This window comes from Leopardus geoffroyi, chromosome C3 (assembly GCF_018350155.1).
Source record: "Leopardus geoffroyi isolate Oge1 chromosome C3, O.geoffroyi_Oge1_pat1.0, whole genome shotgun sequence".
In the NCBI taxonomy this organism is placed as follows: Eukaryota; Metazoa; Chordata; class Mammalia; order Carnivora; family Felidae; genus Leopardus; species Leopardus geoffroyi.
In genome coordinates, this window is record NC_059338.1 from 113327468 (window position 1) to 113350996 (window position 23529).

Below are 23529 nucleotides of genomic sequence, written 5' to 3' on the forward strand. Positions count from 1 at the left end.
GTCAGTCGCCCAACCAACTGAGCCACCCAGGTGCCCCAGTTCTGGTAAGTTTTACAGTAAAGAAATCTACATGACTTTATTGAATCCAATGCTTTCCAAATGTGCTCATCTAAAAAAATTCTTTTTCATATAACACCTTTTAAAGCTCTATAGAACACTTTTTTTTTTTTTTAATGTTTATTTATTTTTGAGACAGAGAGAGACAGAGTATGAATGGGGGAGGGGCAGAGAGAGGGAGACACAGAATCCGAAACAGGCTCCGGGCTCTGAGCTGTCAGCACAGAGCCCAACGCGGGGCTCAAACTCACGGACCGCGAGATCATGACCTGAGCCGAAGTCGGCCGCTTAACCGACTGAGCCACCCAGGCGCCCCTATAGAACACTCTTAACAAACAAAACTATACATGAATTTTTGAAAAGTCATTCATATGCCTTAGAAATACATATATTTTCCCAGCTTAAAAAAGGAAAGAAAGGGAAAGGAAGAAAAGAAGGAAAAAGGAAGGCAGACAGACATGAGTTAGTAATTCATATCTAACTTTATTTAAGCAGCTAATTCCTGAGAAAATCTATTACCCACATAAATGGTTTTCATAGTTCAGTCTCCTATTCAGTACTGAATACTTCCTTTAATAATTCCAACCAGATCCATGAAATAGCTGCAAAGGCATCATAAGCATCACCCATTCTCTGTGCATAGTGCAGCTCTTAGCACTGAACGTAGCCCACAGCAAGCATTCAATGATAATTGGTTGAAAAACTTCACCTATGATAGTGGTTCTGATGCAGAGTTCTAATTCTAGTAAGAATGTGACTGAGAAAAGTTTTTTGTTTTGTTTTGTTTTGTTTTCAAAACACAGATAACTAGACCTCAGAGCTACTGACTCAAACATAATCTCTAGGGGTGAGGCCAGGAACAGATATTTTGCAAAAGCTTCCCAGGTGATTTTGATACAAACCAGTAGTTTAAAAACGGCTCCTGGGGCACCTGGGTGGCTCAGTCAGTTAAGCGTCTGACTTCGGCTCAGGTCATGATCTCACAGTCCGTGAGTTTGAGCCCCATGTCAGGCTCTGTGCTGACAGCTCAGACTCCAGAGCTTGCTTCGAATTCTGTGTCCCTCTTCCTCTCTCTCTGCCCCTCCCCTGCTCATGCTCTTTCTCTCTCAAAAATAAACAAAACAAAACAAACTGCTCCTTACCTAGAGTAATCAAACTGAAAGAGACAGAGTAGAATGGCAATTATCAGGGGCTGGGGAAGGGGTATGGGAAGTTGTTGTTTAATGAGTACAGAATTTCAGTTGTGCAAGATGAAAAGAGTCTTAGGGGCTGGTGGCACAACAAGATGAATGTACCTAATAAGACTGAACTGCACACTGAAAAATGGTTAAGATGGTAAATTTCATGTTATGTGTATTTTTTTTTAAATTTTTATTTTAGAGAGACAGAGAGATAGTGAGCAGAGGAGAGGGGCAGAGGGAGAAGGAATCTTAAGCAGGCTCCATGCGCCGCACAGAACCCGAAGCAGGGCTCAATCCCACAACCCTGGGATCATGACCTGAGCTAAAATCAAGAGTCAGACACTCAACAGACTGAGCCACCCAGGCGATTTTTTGTTTTGTTTTACATGTTATGTGTATTTTAACAAAGTTTTTAAAAGCCACTCTTTGTAATGGCTTGATAACTTTATAAAACTTTAGAAGACTTCCACTGATGTGAAAATGTAGCTGGAAAAAAAATGTAGCTGGAATTACATGAAATTAATATATATGAGGCACACAGAAGTCACACACAATTACAAAAGTTCATACCTCCAAAAAAAAGAGGACAGTAAGTATTTGGAAGAGTGGATTAATTTTTCTCACAGTTTGAATTTCATTCCATTCATTTGCTACAAAATATGTTCTCCATATGCTCACAGGAACCATGGCACTGCGAACACCGCCCTCACCTGGTCAGAGAGAGAAAATAAGTAAGAGGGTTTCATCTTTGTTCTGAAAAAGCAGCAAAAGCATTTTGGTACAATGGTTATTTCAGTTACCTTCAACAGCTTTCAGAACCTTTCCTTTAGGTCGCTCCCAGTCAATAAAGAATATATCTATGGTAATCTGGGACATAAGCTTATGCAAAAATTGCAGAGCCTGAAAATGACAAACAAAACATTTGAAATGTATCCGTGCTTATGGAGGGGCACCTGGTGGCTCAGTTGGTTAAGCGGCTGACTTCAGCTCAGATCACAATCTCATGGTTTGTGAGTTCGAGCCCCATGTTGCAATCTATGGTAACAGCTCAGAGCCTGGAGTCGGCTTCAGATTCTGTGTCTCCCTTTCTCTTTGTTCCCTGCCCCCCCCCCCACTGTCTCTCTTTCTCTCTCTCAAAAATAATATGCAACATTTAAAAAAACCTATGAAAATAATGATGATTTTTTTAAGAAACAAATATACTTAATCACAAGAATATACAATACACAATGACAAAGTTATAATATCATTATGGGATCACTAGAAGCTCATCAAGTAACATGGAATCAACAAATTCACAAAATTTTTATACACATTAATTTGCCCTCCTTTCTTCTTTCTTTAAAATAGGGATATGAAAAAAGTAGACATACTACCTTCTCCTCATACAGAAGCCATGCATAATTGACTCTCTTTCCCTAGGTTTCCAAAAGCACACTTTATTTTCTAGATCATCTGATTTATGAGTAAAGGTATTTTTCAACTGTAATTTGCTGTCTTAATTAAAGTTTTAAGATGCCTTTACTGTCTATTTCTGGTATTGAGATTGCTAATTTTTAAAAATGTGTTGTTGAAACACATCTTTTTCATTTTAACATAAGTAATATGTTTAATCTGGGGGGTTCTTCCTAGTAGAAGCATTATTTATCAAAGAATACAAGTGTTAAGTATGACATGATTCCTTCCTTCAAGAAGCTCACAGATCAGTGGGAAAAGCAGACACTAATAATCATAGTACAATGGGATGAGATCTACCAGAACCATGTTAGACAGCTTCCCGTACATTGATAGAACAATGAAATAGGGAGAGGAGACGCCATGAGAAGAGGAGGAAAGTAATATGGAGACAGAGAAAAGAAATTCTAGATTTCAGCACTTTATCCAAAGTGGTACCTTTTATTGTCCACTAAAGAGATAAAATTCATGCCTAAAGGTATTGTGAATGCACCATCAGACTTCAAAAAGAAAAGTCATATAATTAAATATCACTTTATCAAATTAATATAACTTGTATTAATTCAAAAATATGTATGGCTTCTTATGAAAATTATTTAAGTCAGTTTTTCAGAATGAACTACCTATTATAAATAAAAGTAGACTTTCTTGGTAAAATAAAATAATTCGTGCTTTTTTTTTTCTTTTAATGTTTATTTATCTTTAAGAGACAGAAAGAGAGAGCACACAATACACGAGGGAGAGATAGAGGGAGAGGAGAGAGAGAATCCCAAGCAGACTCCACACTGCCAGCTTGGAGCCTGACACAGGGCTTGATCCCACAAACCACGAGAGCTGAACTGAAGCTAAGAGTTGAACGTTTAAGCAACTGAACCACCCAGGAGCTCCTTAAGTATTTTAAATAAGACTGATTAGAGGGGCAGCTGGGTGGCTTAGTTGGTTAAATGTCTGACTCTTGGTTTCGCCTCAGGTCATGATCTCACAGTTCATGGGATCAAGCCCTGCATCAGGCTCCAAGCGCTGATGGAAAGAAGCATGCTTGGGATTCTCTCTCTCCCTCTCTCTCTTTGCCACTCCCTGACTCTTTCTCTCAAATTAAAAAAAAAAAAAAAAAAAAAAAAGAATAAATAAATAATAAATTAAAAATAAAATCAAACTAAATTTGGGGCACCTGGCTGGCTCAGTGGGAAGAGCAGGCAACTCTTGATCTCAGGGTTGTGAGGTCGAGCTCCATGTTGGGTGTAGAGATTACTTAAATAAATAAAACTTTAAAAAATAAAAATAAACAAAAAAAGTAAAATCACACTAAATTTTACACCAAAGATTTTGAAAGCATTTTCAAGACTTATGAGTTTATTATCAGGTTTTTTAAATTCAGGAACCTGTCCTTTAAAACTTACCTTCAGAGCAAAAGCACATCCCACATAAGTAACAAGACGTTCTTCCTGAGCTGGCACTGGTAGCAAAACAGAGATAGATTTCTGTGCCTACGATATAAATTACACTGTTAAATATGACCATACAGGGTTTTTAAGAAGCACAATTTATAAACCAAAGAAAGCATAAAAGAGGTAGGTGGTGAGACTCAGTAAATACCATATTCAAGGAATCGGGAGTTCATCACTTGCCTCACTCAATTCTCTTGATCAGAAATATCCCCAAATAAAGATAGTTCCTCTATAAAGACAGCCTCACTTATTCAGGTATGAACATTTAGGTTAAATTGAGAAACTCACGTACTTTGAAGAAAATAAGCCAATATAGACCTGTTCCCACAGTGATGATGAAGAAAACATTGGCCAGATCACCAGCATAGTACACCAAGAATTTCATAACTGTCTGCAATTTAAAAAGAGAATTATAACGGTTATAGACTCAATTTATTTATACTATCACTTTTAGTAACCTATTTTCTACCCAGTTTCTCAAGTTTAAAGCCTGTGTCATGTATCTATAGATTATTCAGTTATAAAGCCCAACTGTGGACACCTCCTGGGTTCCTTTGAATCTGTACCTTTCAGTCCATTACCAACATTGTCTTACTCAACCCGGCTTATCTTTTCACTATCTAAGAAAGTTACATTGCTTCCTAATTCTCTCCTAGTTTGGAGCCCTTTAGCCCAATCTGTCCTTCATACTACCACCAGAGTTAGCTTTCTAAAATCTAAATTGGAAAAATTAAATGTAAATTGCATTGTGTCACTCCTTTTCCTAAAAATGTACAATGATTCTTCACTAGAGTATAAATTCCAGACCCATAAGGTCCTTCACAACCTAGACCAAAATGGACTTTTTAAACTTCATATGCCAGTTCCAACCACTCCATGATTAACTTGCATTTGAATTATTTTGTGGAATGAAATGGGCATTGCTTATTGTTCCATCAAATATTCTTTCTTCTCTGTGGCAAACTCTCATGAGCTCTGAAAGTAGAGACCCAATCTGTCTTTGCTCACTATCACATCCCAGCACCTGGTAGTGTTCTTGGCAATCAGAAAGCAGGTCCTCAGTGACTATCTGTGGAATGCTCAGATAACCCAACCCACCCTAAAGTTCACTTCTCTGGAAAGCCTTTCGTAACTATTCCAAACAGTAAACCAAGCGCCTCTCCTCTGATTCCTTGGCACACTGGCTTTGTTGTCGGGAAGATGTATCAGTACAAACAAGTTACTATGTTGCCTTTCTCAGGTAACTCATCAGCAAAATGGAAATAAATACCACCTATTACTGAGTTGTAAAAAATTAAATGAGTAGAAAGTTTATTTCACTTCTGCCACAATTTCATTCTGTGTAAAATGGGAATGATAATAATAGTATCTAACCTCATAGAGCTACTGTGAGGATTAAATAAATTATATAAATAAAGCTTTAAAAAAGTACCTAGCATACATTCAATAAATGTTAGATAAAAATAAAAACAAAGGTAAATTAAAAACGACTATATGAGAGGTAAAATTATAAAGTTAATAGAATAAAACCTGGGAGGATATCTTTGTGATCTTGAGACTGGGAAGGTTTTCCTGAAAAATATTCCAGAGGCACATGAAAAACTAATCAATGTGACAATATCAAAATCAAGAGTCTCTGTTAAACAAAGTAACACACAGATAAAGATAACAGATGGGTCATATTTGGAGGACATATTTCAACATCAAAAACCAAAAGGGGATTCATATTTAGAAAATATAAAAAACTACTTTAAATCAACGAGAAAAACTGGAAACCAAACAGAAAAATTGGCAAGGGATATAAACAGGCAGTTTACAAAAAGGGAAACCAAAATGATTAATAAAGTCTATGAAAAGCAGAGAAATGAAAATGAAATCAACAATGACGTACTACTTGCACTGCCAGATTGGCAATAAATGGAAACGCTGGAAAATACCAAGCGTTGGTGAGGATGTGTGGAAATAAGAACAGCACTGCGGGTGGGAGTGTGGACCGGCACACAGCAATGTGGGAGGAAAATGCGGTGTGCACACACCTCTTCTGGTTATATACCCCAGGGAAAGAAGGCAGTGTTTTACTCATTCTCCAGCTGTATCTTAAAAGAAAGACACAAAATAGTCAAAAGATGAAAATATACTTTAAAAACTCCTGAGATCATACCTGTAAATCAATCATGGGACTCCCAATGCGCCTCTTCCACCCTGCTGTCTTCAAAAGAGATGATAAAACGGCCAGCCCACCCAAAACGCCTAAAGCAATCTAAAAAAACACAACATTTTGGAATATATGTAATTTCCCTCATCAATGTTCAAATATGCAAATAGAGTAAAGAAATGCTAAAAAAAAAAATGGTGGATAGAGGCCAAGTTGAAGGAACTCTTAATGGCCAAATCTAGGACAATTTGACCAAGAAGATAGATAGTAATGAATTATAATCATTAGAATAAAATAAATATCCAGGAATCTATACTGATTTAAAGAAATCACTGAATAGGGGCACCTGGGTGGCTCAGTGAGTTAAGCGTCCAACTTCAGCTCAGGTCATGATCTCATGGTTTGTGAGTTTGAGTCCCGCGTCAGGCTCTGCGCTGACAGCTCAGAGCCTGGAGCCAGCTTCAGATTCTGTGTCTCCCTCTCTCTCTCTCTCTGCCCCTCCCCTGTTCATGCTCTATCTCTGTCTCCAAAATAAATAAAACATTAAAAAAAAATTTTTTTTTAAGAAATCATTGAATAAATAAATCCATGTGGGCAAAGGGGCAACTTCTTCTAGAATTCCATTTAACAAACATAGAAGAAATGAAAAATAGAAAAAAAAAAATAAAAAAAAGAGAAAAATCACCATCAGGCAGATGTCACGGTAATACTTTTTATAGATAAGAATCATCACTAGATACTAAAATCAGAGACCAAAAGGATAATGAGAAGCAGGATATTTGCATCCTCTCAAACTCTCTCTCCACAAGATACTTATTAATTACAAACAAAAAAATACTATTTGGAGAACTCTGCATATAGCACCTTAGACATATGATCCAAGTTAACATCATTAGTAATAAGACATCCTGACATCATGTACCTTCTGATATGATGCACTGAGAAGGGCACAACATCGTATCTGTAGTATCTGTATCAAAACTTGATTTAATTATGAGAAAATATCAGACAACCCCAACTGAAGGTCAAAATAAATAACCAATACTCTTCAAAAGTGTTGGGATGGGGTCATGAAAGACAAAGAAAGATTGAGGAACTGTCACAGATTAAAGGAGACTAAGCAGACATGATCACCAAAAGCAAAAGCAATTTGGGTCCTAAACCAAAAAAAGGATAGTGAGAGGCAGGCGCCTGAGTGCCTCCATTGGTTAAGTGTCCGACTTCAGCTCAGGTCATGATCTCACGGTTCGCGAGTTCGAGCCCCGTGTAAGACTCTGTGCTGACAGCTCAGAGACTGGAACCTGATTCAGATTCTCTGTCTCCCTCTCTCTGCCCCTCCCTCGTTCACACTCTGTCTCTCTCTCTCTCTCAAAATAAATAAACATTAAAAAAAAAATAAAAAAAAGGATAGTGAAAAAACTTATGAAATTCAAAGGATATGCAGATCAGTTAATAGGATTACATCAATATTAATGCCCTTATTATGATCACTGTACTATGGTTATGTAACAGGTGAACTGTACTATGGTTATGTAACAGGTGAACATTAGGCTGGTTGAAGGATCTATCGCAGAACTATTTTGACAACTCCCTTGTGTACTTAAACATTTTTTAATTAAGAAATATACTGTAAATATTTTAACAAGTTAAAACAAACTCACATCTGTCTGGACTTGTGCTTCTCCTTGATTCATTTCATATTTGACTGAGAAAGAAACCTGAAATTTAAAACAAAGTAAATTAGCCATACTGAAATTATGTAACACAAACCTACTTTTATAAAGATATATTTGTTGTAGAAATGCCTATTTTTAATCTATCAGTATTTTTAGAGTTGACCTTTATTTATATATAAGTGGAAATACTCTGAGGAATTGTTCATGCTGCTTTAAATATACCTTTTGAACACACATTGAAGAAAGAGGGGTTCATTAGGAGCTCATTTAGGTTCATTAACAGCAGTCAAACCAAACTAATGATATTTCATTTTCTGATAGGTGTCTGTAACTGAGAAATGTGACAAATCTTGTGTAGCAAGAATTTAGCAACTAGCTAAACAATCACACCTGAGAAGGCATTAATCAAAGGGCTGAATAAGAATCTTAGGGATACCACTCTATTAAGAGACAAGAAGAGAAAGAGAAACCAGTAAAGGGTAGAGAAACAGGACTGTGAGAGGCAGAAGAGGCGAGATACCGAAGTCTTACCAAGATAACAGAATAGAGGTTCAAGAATATGTCTGGAGGGGCGCCTGGGTGGCGCAGTCGGTTGAGCGTCCGACTTCAGCCAGGTCACGATCTCGCGGTCCGGGAGTTCGAGCCCCGCGTCGGGCTCTGGGCTGATGGCTCGGAGCCTGGAGCCTGTTTCCGATTCTGTGTCTCCCTCTCTCTCTGCCCCTCCCCCGTTCATGCTCTGTCTCTCTCTGTCCCAAAAATAAATAAACGTTGAAAAAAAAAAAAAAAAAAAAAAAAGAATATGTCTGGAAATACAATGTCAAATATTGTATGTCAGGTTAAAGAAATAAAGCCAGTGTATGTGGAATTCATTGCTGACCTTTAAGAAAGAGGTTTTCAAAGACACAAAATGGCAAGAGCTAGACTGCAAATGATGAAAGAGTAAATGCCTGGAAAATCAAGGAAAGATATATGATAGCAAGCTAAAAAGCTGGCAGAACTGAGGAAAGATTTTATTGTTTGGTTGTTTTACTGTATTTAAGACGGGAGGACTTGATAGTTGTTATAGGCAAAGGAAAGGGGCCAGCAGAGAAGCTGGCTGAATAAGGGAAGAGCGGTGAAACAGGATGCTGGAGAAAGTACTACACACAAGCACAGGTAGAAAATTAAGTAAGGAGGAAGGGCACTCTGTTCGTAAAAATCAGAGCAAGAGACAGGAAGGATAATGAAACAGAGATTCTGAAGTATTACAGAGGAAAACTGAGGGCATTCGCCTGAGGGCAAATCTGAGGGATGCTCTTGATCTGCTCAGAAAATGTGAGGGAAAGTTATTTGCTGTTGGTGAGAGAGCCAAGACGTAGCTGAATACTTCACGAATGTAGAATTTTTGCAACACCTCTCATGAAAAATTAAGAAATGATGAAAGAACTGTACATTCTATACTTAGAAGGAATCTGAGGTGGACTTCATCAGTACAGTTTCATGATTCTCGCAATTCTTTTTGTATGTATTATTTTCCAATTTATCAAGACTTACTTTGGAATATTTTAAGCAAATAAAAAGATTGTTAAAGAAAAGACCCAGAAGTGTTTTATCTTAAAATAAATATACTCTTGGTTACCCAGGAAATTTTTTTTTTTTAATTTTTAAAATTTATTTATTTTGAGAGAGAAAGAGAGAGACAGATACAGAGAGACAGAGAATCTCAAGCAGGCTCCACGCTGTCAGCACAGAGCCTGACGCAGGGCTCCACTTGGGGCTCAACACAGAGCTTACCCGACTGAGCCACCCAGGTGGTGTTCCTAACCAGGAAATTTTAAACCAGGCAGCCTTGTTGTTACTAAGTGAGTTTCTGGGTTTTCCTCTCCTCTTGTTATGGTGCATATGAGCTCAGGCAATGGAAACTAATTTTAACGTCCAATTTGGTCATACAAACGAGGAGGTAAAATCTTTCAGAGAAGAGTTATGTTATGTGCTTACTTTTTCTTTAATGGAAGCCTGAATCTAGTAGCAGCTGAGTACAAATACAATACAGAAGCCAAAAGTAGCCAAAATTCAGAAAAGTAAAATAGTAGAAATTAAAAGCTACTAGTGAGGTTTGGAGGTAGGGAATGCTTAAATACCTCTCATGTTTCCAGACAGGGAAGGGAATGGCCACTTAATCTCTCTGAGGAAAAAGTATAGAAGGATTACCTCTGGTTTTGGTCTCTATATGTCTGTCATGTACCACTCCTCAAAGCAGAGATGCTTTATCTGACTACTCGTGAGGCTGGGAGGAGGAACTGAGCCTTCTCCAGGCTCATTCTCTGGCGTAGCCTGTCTTCAGAGTGTACGAGGTCTCTACTCCATTCACAGGCCCTTCCAGGCAAGGGAGGCCTTTAGTTCTGCAGTTAACTTTGAGTTGGGGAAATAGTAGGAAGCCAACCTGGCTGCAGGTCCAAACTATTCTCTACTTCCCTTTAGCACTACTACTTATAAACTACTGATGATTTGAATCTTTCTACCTGTCAAAGTGCATTTTCATCAAGTGAGCAAACCTGATGAGAAGAGGAACACATATGCCTGCTGAAAAGTTCGAGTTTCTGCTTTTCTTAGCCAAGGAAACAAAATCTTAGTGCAAGCAAGTTGGCAAAAAGGACAGAGACAGACACTGCATATTTCAGGATACCCCCGGGATCCTGAACAGGGATGCCCAACTGTATCCCTGGTGATGGTGTCTAGATAAAAACTTAATTCTTGCTTTTTTACTTGAACGATCTGTAAAGAACTCACCTTTACCGTTAGTAGTAAAAAGTAATTAAGACTTGACTATATTTAGTGCAGTATTTTTTTTAAAACTTAAAAAAGAACTAATAACCTTTGACCATAATGTAAACTGCATCAGTATTACATTAACACATACAGAGCCACTGAATAGCATGGCACTCACCTTCACAGACTGGCTGTTGGGATCTTTGATATCAATGTCGCTGTAGGCAATGGTAATTAAGGGAGGGTAAATGTTTCCATTTTTTGTGTTGGGCACAAGGTAGATGCTGTTTATAATAAAATACATTTTTAGTTATAAATATATCTAAGTCCTTAAACATACAGCTGACTTACTGTTGTTGTTGTTGTTTTAATGTAATATGGATAGTCTTGGTGATCTCAGAATCAACCAGTTAATAAGGACTAGGGTCAAACAAACTAATGGTAACAACATAAGCTATCTTAAGTAGTCAAAACTTTAATATTAAAATATACCGTCTGAGACAAATTAGAAACTGTTCGCGATCTAGGTCCTATGAAGTTTACAAGTGAAATCACTGAAGTACTATGAACCATCTTTGAGGAACAGTCAAAAGTGAAGTGTTAAACGAAGCCTAGGAAAAGACAAATAACACCATAATTTTCAAAGGAGAAAGATGAATTCTTAACAAAATAATGCATGTCATACCTAGTACTGTTTATAGTACATAGTGGAACATATTTTGCTGAATTCAATGCATGAATATAGTTTGTAAATTCAAAGTGCCAAATGCTAGGGGCCAGCGTGGTTTTACCACAATCAGGTTAGGCCTGACTAGGTCCAATTTCATTTTTACCAGTGATACTACATTAGTAGATTGAGGGGATGCTAAAAAACACAGTATATTTGGACTTCAGCAAGATACATGATAAAGCTTCTATACTGCCTGTACCTCATAAGATGCTATGAAAAGCAGAATGAAATAACAATGAAAAAATGTATATGGATATTGAAGTGCTTCAAAGTGCCAGACTCATGTAAAATGACAGTGTTGATTCTTGCCAGTGTAGTCAATGTACACATCGAAAAATATTAGAGTGGGTGAGGCGCCTGGGTGGCTCAGTCAGTTAAGTGTCCGTCCGACTTCAGCTCAGGTCATGATCGCGCAGTTCATGAGTTCAAGCCCCACATTGGATTCTGTGCTGACTGTGCAGAGCCTGGAGCCTGCTTCGAATTCTGTGTCTTCCTCTCTCTCTGTCCCTGCCCGGTCTGTGCTCTCTCTCCCTCTCTCTCTCAAAAATAAATAAACATTAAAAAATACATATATCAGAGTGGGGAAAGTCAGTTATGATCTAGAGGTAGGAATCTCACACTTAAAAACAGAGAAATAAGGGCTATAAGGTAGGATCATCATTAAGATTTCCTAGGAAGAGGGAGGTGTTGATAGTTAATCTGGGCCAAGGCAGTAGCTATGAAAGGAAATGAAAACCCAGGGGCCTACCCATTAAACCACTGGGCAGGCTCCTTCTCACATTCCCATTTCAGCCCACTGCTATTCAGTTCCCCTCCGCCTCTCAACCCATTCGAATTCAGCAGGGCTAGGGTGTGCATTCTGATAAAACTCCTCAGGTTCTTCAAAAGAATTCTCCCCCTGGAGCTCCTCACTTCTACTGGTGTATATACCAGTCTACACAGATATCTAAAAATCTCTATGTATTGCTGCAATTCAGTTGTCCTTATTGTTTTCATCTGATGATTACTAGTAAACACTTTATCACATTTTCCCATACACTCCAACCTTAATTTAGTACAACAGATGTTTGCTTACCTCAGTGATATTTGGGTAGCAATTCGAGTTAATCTTGGCTGACTTCCTAAGTCATTTTCCCGTCCACTTAGTGCATCCACTAAGAAAATGCGCCGAGTCAGAAGCCACTTGCCGGGGCTACTGTCTTTTATCATAAAAAGAAAAGAAAAAGATGGCATTAAAAAATACCTTGGTTCTCAAGAAGAAGTTACAGAATAAATTTAAAACACAGAATTATACATTGTGTTTTAGATAAAATGATTGCACAAACAGCTATTGCTGCAAGAAATTCTTGGTAATAGCCTTCCTGACCTCACTTGAATGTCTTCTGATTGTTTGGACTTTCATCAGTTTGGAAGGATTTTCCCTGCAAATTAACTGAATAAGGATTTTATAATATGAGGACAAAATAAATGAACTTGTCTGAAAAGCAGCTTGAGAACAGCTTGAAGAAGCCCCAATTTACAGTTCTACTACTTTTTCTCAATTTACACATTAGCAATAATATTTAATTTCTTAACAGTAAGCCTCATATGTTTGGCAGAAATTTCTAAATATATCAGCAGTCTTATTGTTTTACTTCTTGGCAGACTATCTAAAACCATATAATAAGAGAAAACCCATGACCTTTTTTATAACCCATGGTTTATTAAATTATCATGAAGGTTGACTTATTTATTGGTTTTCAGCTCAGAGAGAGAATCGTATATATGGATATCTTACCTCGGTTTACAAATATTTTATTGTGCTGAAGATTTAGGTTTAACACTGGCACAGCCCAAACATACTGGTGTTGATTTTCATCAGTATATTCAAGGTACACATCATAAAATATAGGAGAGGGAAAGTCGGTTAAGATCTTAGAAATAGGAATCTCACACTGGAAAATAAAAAATAAAAGCAATGAAAATTAGAAAGCATATTTAATCTTTCAAAGTGTTTTTTGGAGGCGCCTGGGTGGCTCAGTCGGTTGAGTATCTGACTTCGGCTCAGGTTATGGTCTCGCGATTCATGGGTTCGAGTCCCGCGTCAAGCTCCGTGCTGACAGCTCAGAGCCTGGAGGCTGCTTCGTATTCTGTGTCTCCCTCTCTCTGCCCCTCACTACTCATACTCTTTCAAAAATAAAAATAAACGTAAAAGAAAAGTGTTTTTTAAGCTTTTAAAATATCTTTAAACTATCTTTTTAGTATGCATTCCCATGAACCTTCCAAAACATGAATACTTCAATATGATTCTTTTTAAGGATCAAAAGAACTAAAAGTAAAGAACTGCTTGGTTCTTATTCTACAACACAGCTGGAGAAGGTATGCCTTTGTTCTCAACATTAAGTGTACATCAGTGAAAAAGTTTAAAAACTACTGTCCTATGGAATGAGGTCTTAATTCTTTCTCCTGACATACAGTGTAGTCTAAGATTTGGCTTCCCTTAACAGAACCAGGTTTATCTCCCACTGCTCCCTACCAGTCTATGGTCCATTCATACAAACCTAATGCAGTTCCTAAATATGCTATGCTAGTCTATGTCTCTCTGACATCACAAATGTTGCTGCCTGATATTCCCTTCCCCACTGTGTTTCCTGGCAAACTCATATTCATTCTACAAGACTAAATATCACTCATTCTGAGAAGCCTTCCAGTACCTCCCCAGGAACTGCTGATGACTCCTCTTTTGTGTCAATATGGTACTTTGTACACACCGCATTCTACATTCTTTGCGATTCTTTGTCTATATAGTATTTTCTCTATTAGGCTGTGAGCTACTTCAGAGGCAGCCCGGTTCAATGGAAAAAACATGGTTTTTAAGTTTAACAGAACACCGGTTCCACAATTTACCTGCTACAAGACCTTAAGTCAATTACTTAATCTCACTGAGCACCATTTCCTCATCTATGAATGATATGTATAATAATGATACGTATCTCACATAGTTATTTCATGGATCAAATGAGATGACAATGACAAAATGCTGAGCATCCAGCAGCAGGCATTTAACTAGTGTTGATTCTCCTGGTTCATAGTAGACACATAATAATATTCCTTTTTTTTTTGATAACATAAGTCATTTACAATAAAAGTAAATTCACGTTCATGATAGAGGTTTGGAAACTATTACTATTTTGTTTATTTTTGAGAGAGAGAGACAGACAGACAGACAGACAGAGCATGAGCAGGGGAAGAACAGAGACAGAGGGAGACACAGAATCCAAAGCAGGCTCCAGGCTCCGAGCTGTCAGCATAGAGCCTGACGCGGGGCTTGGACTCACGAACCGTGAGATCATGGCCTGAGTCAAAGTCAGATGCTTAATCGACTGAGCCACCCAGGTGCCCCTGAGGTTTGGAAAATAATAAAATAAATAAATAAATAAATCACCTGCAATGCCACCATCCAGAGATAACCACTATTAAAAATGTTTATTGTCTTCCAATCTGTTTTCCATGATAGTTTTCATTGTAGTTTTAACAAAAGTGGAATCACAGTTTTGTTCTATGGTGTATGTATATGCATTTTATCAAGAAGTATTTCTGTAGACAAGTGAATGTCTGTCTTTCAGAAGTTTAATGGCTCATAACATTCCTTTATACCATACTGTAAATACTGTAATTTCAAAATGGGTTACCAAAGGAAGGAACTGTCAGGGAGGGTAGAAGGGAGAAAAGTATGGAAGGAAAGAAAGAGGCATTTTTATTTATTAACTGGGGGGTAGAGAGAGGAGGGAGTAACATTTTTATTAGTCACTAAAAATAATATTTTCGTTTTATTTGAAAATGCTCAGAAGAAAATATCATTTTATGTACCTAAAAGTAAATAAATAATAATTATGAAAATCTAATATTATATGATTTTAAACGCTATAGATGACAAGGTAAGACTTTCTACACCCAAATAATAAAAAACTACATCAGTCAGTGAAATTATTCACTACTATTAAAAACATTTTGAAAATTCAAAGATCATCCCAATATTGCTGATGTGAAATGAAGTTAAAATATAGACTAGTATAGTCCAAACTTACGTTTTGGTGATAGGTTGTTCCAAAAGAATAAGCAGCATTCAGTCTTGTCTCTGTGTCTGGACAAAGCTAGAGCAAAACAATACAAATGGTAAATATCTCAGAATAATGTTTTATTTGCTTATAGTCAAGAATTCTTAAACCCCTATACAACATGTTTTATGTAACACTACTTAAAGTAGTTTTAAGAAATTCCCATTTAAAACACAATAAAAAAATCAACGTAGCCATGCAAGTTAATCTAGTAAACATCTAGTCTTTTCCTTATCTTTGCTGAGGCAAAAATAAGGCACATTAGGTAGGAATTCTTTAGCTAGAAGTATGCTCACCTGTAAAACACCTCCTTCTAATGTCTGCCACTTGAGAAAATTTCCTCTTACATCATAGGAAGCAGCAATAAACTTCAGTTTTCTATTCTGATTAAATAAAAACAAGAATAAAATGTTACATACTCTAGGAGCAATGCAGTATTCTATTGAGAAATGTTCATTATTGACTGATCCTTTCTTTTTCTAGAGATCAAATATCAAATTCAACTGCTTTACTTTGAAGCAAAATTAATCTAAGTATCTTTATAATTAAACACACCTAAAATAAATGAACTGTTTTTTTTTGCATTAAAACTATTATCCCAGAATTGAGAGGCAATGCCAGTGACAAGTAACTTCCTTCAAAACTGTTAAGTATGTGTGTGTGTGTGTGTGTAGAAGAGTGGGGGGGGGGGGTGAGCAGGGACAAGAATAATCGATTCCATCATTCTAGAAGGTTAAAAAGCTGAAGGTAAAAATTTTGACCTTAGCACAAAAGTTTATGCTAAGGAAATGGCATAGAGTTCCAGTCAGTCTTTGGAAGCAGTTCTTAAAAATGTAGAGACAGAGAAGGACAGAGTTTGTTTGGCATTTGGTGATGAAAACTACTTTCCCAGTCCTACACGTACTACTTACTGCCACAACCACATAATCCAGAGGTATCCATACACTCAGTAAGGCTGCTAAACTCTATATTGTTTAATTCCTATGAACAGCTGATATTTTGGTTTAGTTTAGTAATTAAATTTTTAGAAAAAAACCTAAGGAAGCAAGAACGACTAATTATAAATTTTAAATTATAAATCAAAATACAGTTGTTCTCTAATAATCTAATAACTTATACCTGGTTTTCTCCTTTAAAACTGAAATTTGTAGGAAGAGGTATGGTACTGAGTACTTGAGGTGCTAATCCTAGCTGGTCTCCATAAAAGAGCCATGGAAGATTCCGTCTCCTACAAATAATTACAATTGTTTTAGTAACACAGTACCAATATATCTTATTACTAATATTTGTGAAAGTAACTGCATTGAATTTGGTCAAAATGACAGTTCATCAATCAGGGTATCTTTACCAAAATGAAATAGAATGAACAGTGCGCAGTCCAGTATTTTCAAAGATAAACTGAAACAGTCGGCATGCATCAAAAGTGACAGAGTCATAAGAATTCATGTTCATCACACACATATTTCCGAGAGCTTGGCAAGATGTTAGATTGGCATACACCTACGAGAGAACCATGTAAAGGTAACCAGGCAAAGAAATGTAACATGGACTTTAATACTTTAAGCAAAAGCTGATATAAAAATTATGTTTGTACCTAGTCTACAAATTCTTTTTGGCGGTATTCTTTTGCTCTTTAATATCTTTCCTCTATTTTAAGTAGAAAAGAACTTTCCACTTGAATAATGTGTACATTTTAATTGTAAATTACAGGTGAACATATAAAGATGAGCAGTTGAAAAAAGAACTAACTAAAAACATAGCAGGACATTTAAAAAATTATTAGGTAAAATAATTATATTTGAAAGAATACTATTTGTTGAGTTTGCCACTCAAACTTCTCAGTTTCCCTTTCAGGAAGAGGCAGCTCTATTTTTTACAGTTGATTCAAGTCAAACATTTCACTGATCTTCTTTCTCTTCCTTCCCATACCCATACCCAGCTCATCAGTAAATCCTATTGCCTCAATCTTCACAGTGTATCTAGAAGCTGAACTTCTCTCAGACCCAGGCTACCACTCTTGTTCATGGGTCCACCATCTCCCACTTGGGTTACTGTAATACTCTCCCGACTGGTCTCCCTGCTTCTGTCTTGCTTCAGCAAAATCTATTCTCCATGCTGGTGATCCTTTCAAAATCTGAAGTTCAGTCACTATCTTCCTTTGCACAAAATTCTTCTAATCCCCCTTGCAATAAACTCTAGGTCCTCACTGTAGCCACTCCCTTCATCTCCAGATTCACCTCTCCACTTGCCCTTACTTACTTACCCTGCTCTAGCCACTCTAGCCTCCTTCCTGTTTCTTAAACATGAACACATCAGAGAACTGCTTTGGAATCTCTGTACTTGCTGTGGTCTCTACTTAGAACACTCTTTCCCTGGATATTTACACTCTCACTTCCTTCAGGACTTTGTTCAAATATCACTCACAGAGATATGTATCCCAACCACCTGTATAAAATAGTACCCCTTCCACTCTCTATGCTCTTTATCCTGGTTTATTTGTCTTGTAGCACTTAGCACCACCTGCATTTACTTAGAATATAATTCCATGAGGGATTTTTTTCCTGTCTTTTTCTGAAATACATAACCTGATTTGAGAACAGGGCCTGGCACACAGTAGGTCAATAATTAATATTTAAGAAATGACAGTATGAATCACTTTCCTCTAACACTCCATTCTAGCTGAACAAGCTTGAAGACATTCAATTTGTGTATAATGAAATGTGAAATGAAAAACATTTTCTTTGTGTATTTTCTTTCCACTAGAAATGGCTTATTTTTCTTATAGAATATGACCAAGGAGATATATCTAGAAGATATATCTTAGAAGATTTTTATTATCTGGGGAAAAAATGGTGGTGGGACAATTCTGTAAAATGAAATAAAATTATTCAAAAACAACTTAAACTTACCCAACAAGCAGCTGCTGATGACTGCAAATACTTTGCAAACCATTCTGAAGTGAAAGACATGCCCTGCTCACAAAAAGATAAGTTTTAGTTTTAAGTTCAAATGAAGATTCCTTATGTACACTGCTAAGAAAATATTAACATGCATATTTTCCAATGGGAAATGACTACTAGCACTTTCTCAATGTTATTAGAAAATAGTTTTAATGAGGATATAAGAGTTAATTATAACCAAACTCAGTTATCACAAAGAGGGACTGCATTACAAAATCATGTCACTTAGGCAAAAGATAAAAGGAAACAGTGTGTCTATAATCCAAAAAAAAACTATTACACTCATTTTACTAATACAAGAAACAAAGAACAAGATGGCACAAAAAATAAAAGAAAAACTAGGTATTGATTTAGCATTTCACTGCCAACACATGCTGATTTAGGATTATTACACTGTATTAAATTTGCAAGTAATAAAAAAGAAACATTTATGAATGATTTCTAAGCAACAGGAAATTGGGGATATACAGAGTAACTGACATATAAAATCTCTAGAGTGGCGATTCTCAAATAATGATGGGCATCAGAGTCACCTGTGGAATTTCCAAAGAACAGAAAATGCCTGACTGCATTCCAAATCAATCTCCAGGAGACCAAGGCACGCATGTGCTCTGAAAGCTGCAGATATAAATCTCTGGCTAAGAACCACTGCTTTAGAGCCTTATCTGCACATCTTGCTAAAAAATGACACACTAAGAAACACCATTCAGAGGCATGGACAGAGAGGAGATAAAACCAAATTATATGAAACATGGCATCATAGCTATCAAAAAAAATCTGAAGTAAAATTCTAAGTCACTATTTTCATCTCGTCAAGTAGCAATTCTCCCTTTTAAAAATTCTCCCTTTTAAAGAAAAACATCACCTCTGCATACAGGATTGAAGAACACATTAAAAAAAAAAAAACTAGTAAAAATGGAAAGCAAAGACAACAGTGTTTGGAAATTCATGTAAAATAAACCCACAGACAATTCCAGTGACAATGTTAAAGCTACATGATCCTTTCATAAAATACTATCCACACATTTTAACCCAGGAATTTAGAAACACTTGGGACATTTATCACAAGGAAATAATCTCTCTAAAAGGAAAAACATATCTGTGCATAAAATGATTGATAGCAATATTATTAATAACAGAAAACCTAAATATTCAAAGGGGAGTGTTAGGTAATGAGAGTGTTAGGTAACTATTAAAAATTATATTGGTTGAGCCTGGAACATGGTATAGAGAAACCAAGAAGGTGCAAAAAGACTGATGGAGACACGTCAAAATAACATAGGAACTCTTAAAGTGAAGCCCGAAGACAATTTGAACTTTGGAAAAAAAAAAAAAACAGTAAAAAATTATAGCACATTGAATAAAGATTTCATGAGTTCAAAGTGAAAGAAAAAGTATAGAGAGAAAGGAAAGCACTCTTTACAGAAGACTGCTAGCTACTAAATGTAAAGGAAATAATAGAATTGTGAAATTATCTTGAAATGACCGATTTAAAACTTGATTCAGGCAAGGTTGGTTCATCAGTGGCTACTAAAATGGATATTTACAAAGTCGCAAAGTAAAATCTCAGACTGACTTATTAATCACAGTACCTTTACAATGAAGAGAAGTGGCAGATCCCACCATGACCAGATAATCCAATTTAGCATCACCAGGAACTAGACAACCTAACATGTGCTCTTTGTTATGATGCAATGGATATACACAATACCTACATCATATTCTTGTGAAAAGATGTTTCACTGAATCTAATCATGAGAAAACAATCAGAAAAATCCAGATTGTGGGACACTCTACAAGAGACCTGGCCTGGATTCTGCATTTCAATTCTATAAAAGTCAAAAAAGCAAAAAAACCGCAAACCCACAAAAGCAAAATTCAGCAGGGTCTAGATTAAAGAAAACCAAAAGACTAATTACATTGTGGGATCCTTAAATGAATCCTTGGATTCTTGCCTCCTCTCTCCCTGCACCCACAAAAAGGGAGGCATAAAGGACATTATTGGAACACAGGGTAAATTTAGATATGAACAGTATATCAGATAATTTTATTATCTTAGTTTCTTTGCTGTGAAGCCAGGAAAATCCCCTTGTTCTTAGGGGCTATATAATATGATATTTAGGAGTGAAGTGTCACAAGTCTACAACTTATTTTCAAGTGACTCTGAAAAAAAATGTGTGTGTGTATGCATGCATTTTACATACATACAGAATTATAAAGCAAATGCAGCAAAACATTAATAATTGGTTAACCTAAGTGAAAGATATATGTATAGTCCTGGTCTTGTACTTTTTTTAAGTTTATTTATCTTGAGAGAGAGTGCACAAGTGAGCAGGGAAGGGCAGAGAGAGGAAGACAGAGAATCCCAATCAGGTTCCATGCTGTCAGCACAGAGCCCAGTGTGGGGTTCGAACCCACGAACTGTGAGAACATGACCTGAGCTGAAATCAAGAGTTGGATGCTCAAAACTGACTGAGCCACCCAGGCACATTCCTGGACTTATATTTTTAACTTTTCTGTAATTTTGAAATTTTCAAAAAAAAAGTTGAGAAAAACACAAAGCCAAGATGCTAGATCACTATTACTATCTTTGGGGACAGACAATGGGAACACACTGACCCGTATATATGGAAACTCTTTACTGATTGGCAGGTACGTTCCTAGAGTAGGATTAAGTGCTCTCATAAAATTATACAAAATTAATTATGTTCCAATTCTGTATTACCCAAGAGAACACCTGATTTGTAATGTTCTAAGCACAATTTTCCAAATAGGAAGCGTGTACATTATCAAGTCAATGTAAGTATTTTAGTCTAGCTGGCAATTAATATATATAAACTAATAAACATGCATTTTGCTTTATCCACCATCTAGTCTCTTGTGGGTTTAATTATTTTGTACTGGTCCCCTAGGTCCTGACTGACTACAAGTGCACTGCTAAAACTGAGTTCTTATGTCAGCCAGGCTGAGGACTGGGCCAAAATAGTCATATAATCTTAACTATATTTGTTTACATGCCTCATAACTTAAGCTACACAGAACCTGTCTCAACATTAGCTATAAAATGACTTAAAAATCAAGGTTTCCAAACTTGTCCTTAGGAAAGCATCAGTGTTCAAGATTGATAATGTTTAAATGAAATGTATTAACTGAATCAAATTAACTTTAAGAATGGAATTGATTTTCCCTGTCCATCTTTTCTTAACAGAGTCTGCAACAGATCTATTGCAAAGTGGTGTGAAGAAGGATGCGGAGATGGTATGGAAGAGAGCAGTATGGTTGGAAGACTATTACACTGAGCAAATGAGTAAACTGAAGATGAGACCCAGATTTCTCACTACTGGAGACGGTACTTAAAATCTGTCAAACAGGAGAGTTAGAAGGAATGCTGAGGTACTGCTTTGGAATTGAAAGTATCAGTGGGAACTCATTTACTTCAATACACATACAAAATAAATAGTTACAGATGTGTGTATGTATATAGGTATCTGCCTCCTAAAAGGGCATGCTCCATGTGGTAATCTTGGTTTCTAATTATTATCTTCCAGAAATTCTAAAGAAATGGCTGATCCCAGGGCTGAGGTAGGAAAAGTACAAGATAAGCCTGGAAATCTTTTGTTCCAGAAAGGAAGGAAATGCTCAAAGAATGATGGAGATATATCAAAAAGACACAGGAAACAAACTGAAGAAGCTTCTACTAGCTAAATCTAGGACAATTTGAGGATCAAAACAAATAATGCATGTACTGGATTATAACCAACTGAATAAAACAGGAACCCACTAATCTATACCTACGTTAATAAACAAATATATAAATGAGAAGAAGGAAAAATTCTTTCTTATAGTAGAATGTCAATTAATAAATGAAGAAGGAATGATGGAAATATTTAGCAACCATACTAGTAGTGGCTGATAAAGGCAAACATCACTAACCAACACTAAAACTTATTGTTGTTTCACTTACTGTTAGGGTTGGTGAAGACGAAGTGCAATCTTGGAAATTCTCTTTACAAAATACTAACTATTATAAAGGGAAAAATGGTACCCTTATAGTAGACATGGTGACTTTATGGCATGTGATCAAAGTTAAAATCACCAGTAGTGGGACAAATGGACACTGTGTGCCCTCTGTTATAATACATTGACATCTTTTTTGTGGTTTCCTGCCAAGCATGTCCTGATTATGAGGAAAAACTGGATGGATCCAGGTTGAGGGTCATCCTATAGACTGTAAAGCCTGTAACCTTCAAAGCTGTTGAGTTCATGAAAGACAGCGAAAGACTAAGGACCTATTTCAGATCAGAGGAGACTAAAAGAGGCATGACTTCTAAATGACTGGTGATCTGACACCAAAGAGAAAAAAGAGGCATTGTTGGTACTTTTGGCAAAATTATTTTAAAAAGGCAAAAAGAAAACAAATGGAAAAATGAAAATTAAAGGCCTGCAAGTTTGACAATGGTATATAGAAGGTCACTATAACCTGAGACTGGGAACACTCCAGAAGACACACCTCTTATTCCAAATGAGGCAATTTGGGGTGATCTCAGAGCTCCGTATTTGTACCCCAATATTAGCATTTATTTTGTTGGTTTGCAAATGCATGGTACTTGCCTATCACTCCCACAAGACCATACTGGAGAACAGGGATTTTTGCTTTATTCCTTAAGAGCCCAGATTCCACCTTCATCATGGCTGTCCTCCTGTCCCTTAATGACTCTCATTCATCTAAGGATAATTTGAGCAACCGGGTCCTCGCCTGCCTGCCACAAGCTCTGCTGCCATACTGGGTATTTTATTTTCAGTGCTCATTAACTAACTCCTAGTTAGTCAACGAACTCCTATTCTCTATTCGTGATCTCTTCACTTCCAATTCATCTACTTCCCATTTTACACAGCAGACCTTGTCAGACCAGAATCTGTTACAAAGGCTCTAACCTGAGGCATCCATGCTCTCATCCACAGAAGAAGGAACCTGGCCAGATATGAATAACCCTTGTTTCTCCAGTGATTAGCATGTATAGG

The 23529-nt window shown here is 36.8% G+C and overlaps 1 protein-coding gene across 4 annotated transcripts in view; it reads right to left on the reverse strand.

Annotated features, from left to right (window-relative positions):
• Nucleotides 1-23529, reverse strand: part of TMEM67 (transmembrane protein 67) — a 70081-nt gene that overhangs the window by 20094 nt on the left and 26458 nt on the right. For all 4 annotated transcript variants that reach the window (XR_006706408.1, XM_045454229.1, XM_045454227.1 and 1 more), the window contains 14 exons: nucleotides 18457-18519; nucleotides 16896-17047; nucleotides 16667-16775; nucleotides 15844-15930; nucleotides 15518-15583; nucleotides 13228-13384; nucleotides 12526-12649; nucleotides 10899-11004; nucleotides 7958-8014; nucleotides 6303-6401; nucleotides 4434-4532; nucleotides 4094-4180; nucleotides 2039-2138; nucleotides 1809-1948 (listed from right to left, as the gene is read on the reverse strand). Coding sequence is in view for 3 of the 4 variants with exons in the window: in XM_045454229.1 (XP_045310185.1) it covers nucleotides 1809-1948; nucleotides 2039-2138; nucleotides 4094-4180; nucleotides 4434-4532; nucleotides 6303-6401; nucleotides 7958-8014; nucleotides 10899-11004; nucleotides 12526-12649; nucleotides 13228-13384; nucleotides 15518-15583; nucleotides 15844-15930; nucleotides 16667-16775; nucleotides 16896-17047; nucleotides 18457-18519 (1446 nt within the window). In the remaining variant the exon portion in view is untranslated. The remainder of the gene's footprint in view (nucleotides 1-1808; nucleotides 1949-2038; nucleotides 2139-4093; nucleotides 4181-4433; nucleotides 4533-6302; nucleotides 6402-7957; nucleotides 8015-10898; nucleotides 11005-12525; nucleotides 12650-13227; nucleotides 13385-15517; nucleotides 15584-15843; nucleotides 15931-16666; nucleotides 16776-16895; nucleotides 17048-18456; nucleotides 18520-23529) is intronic.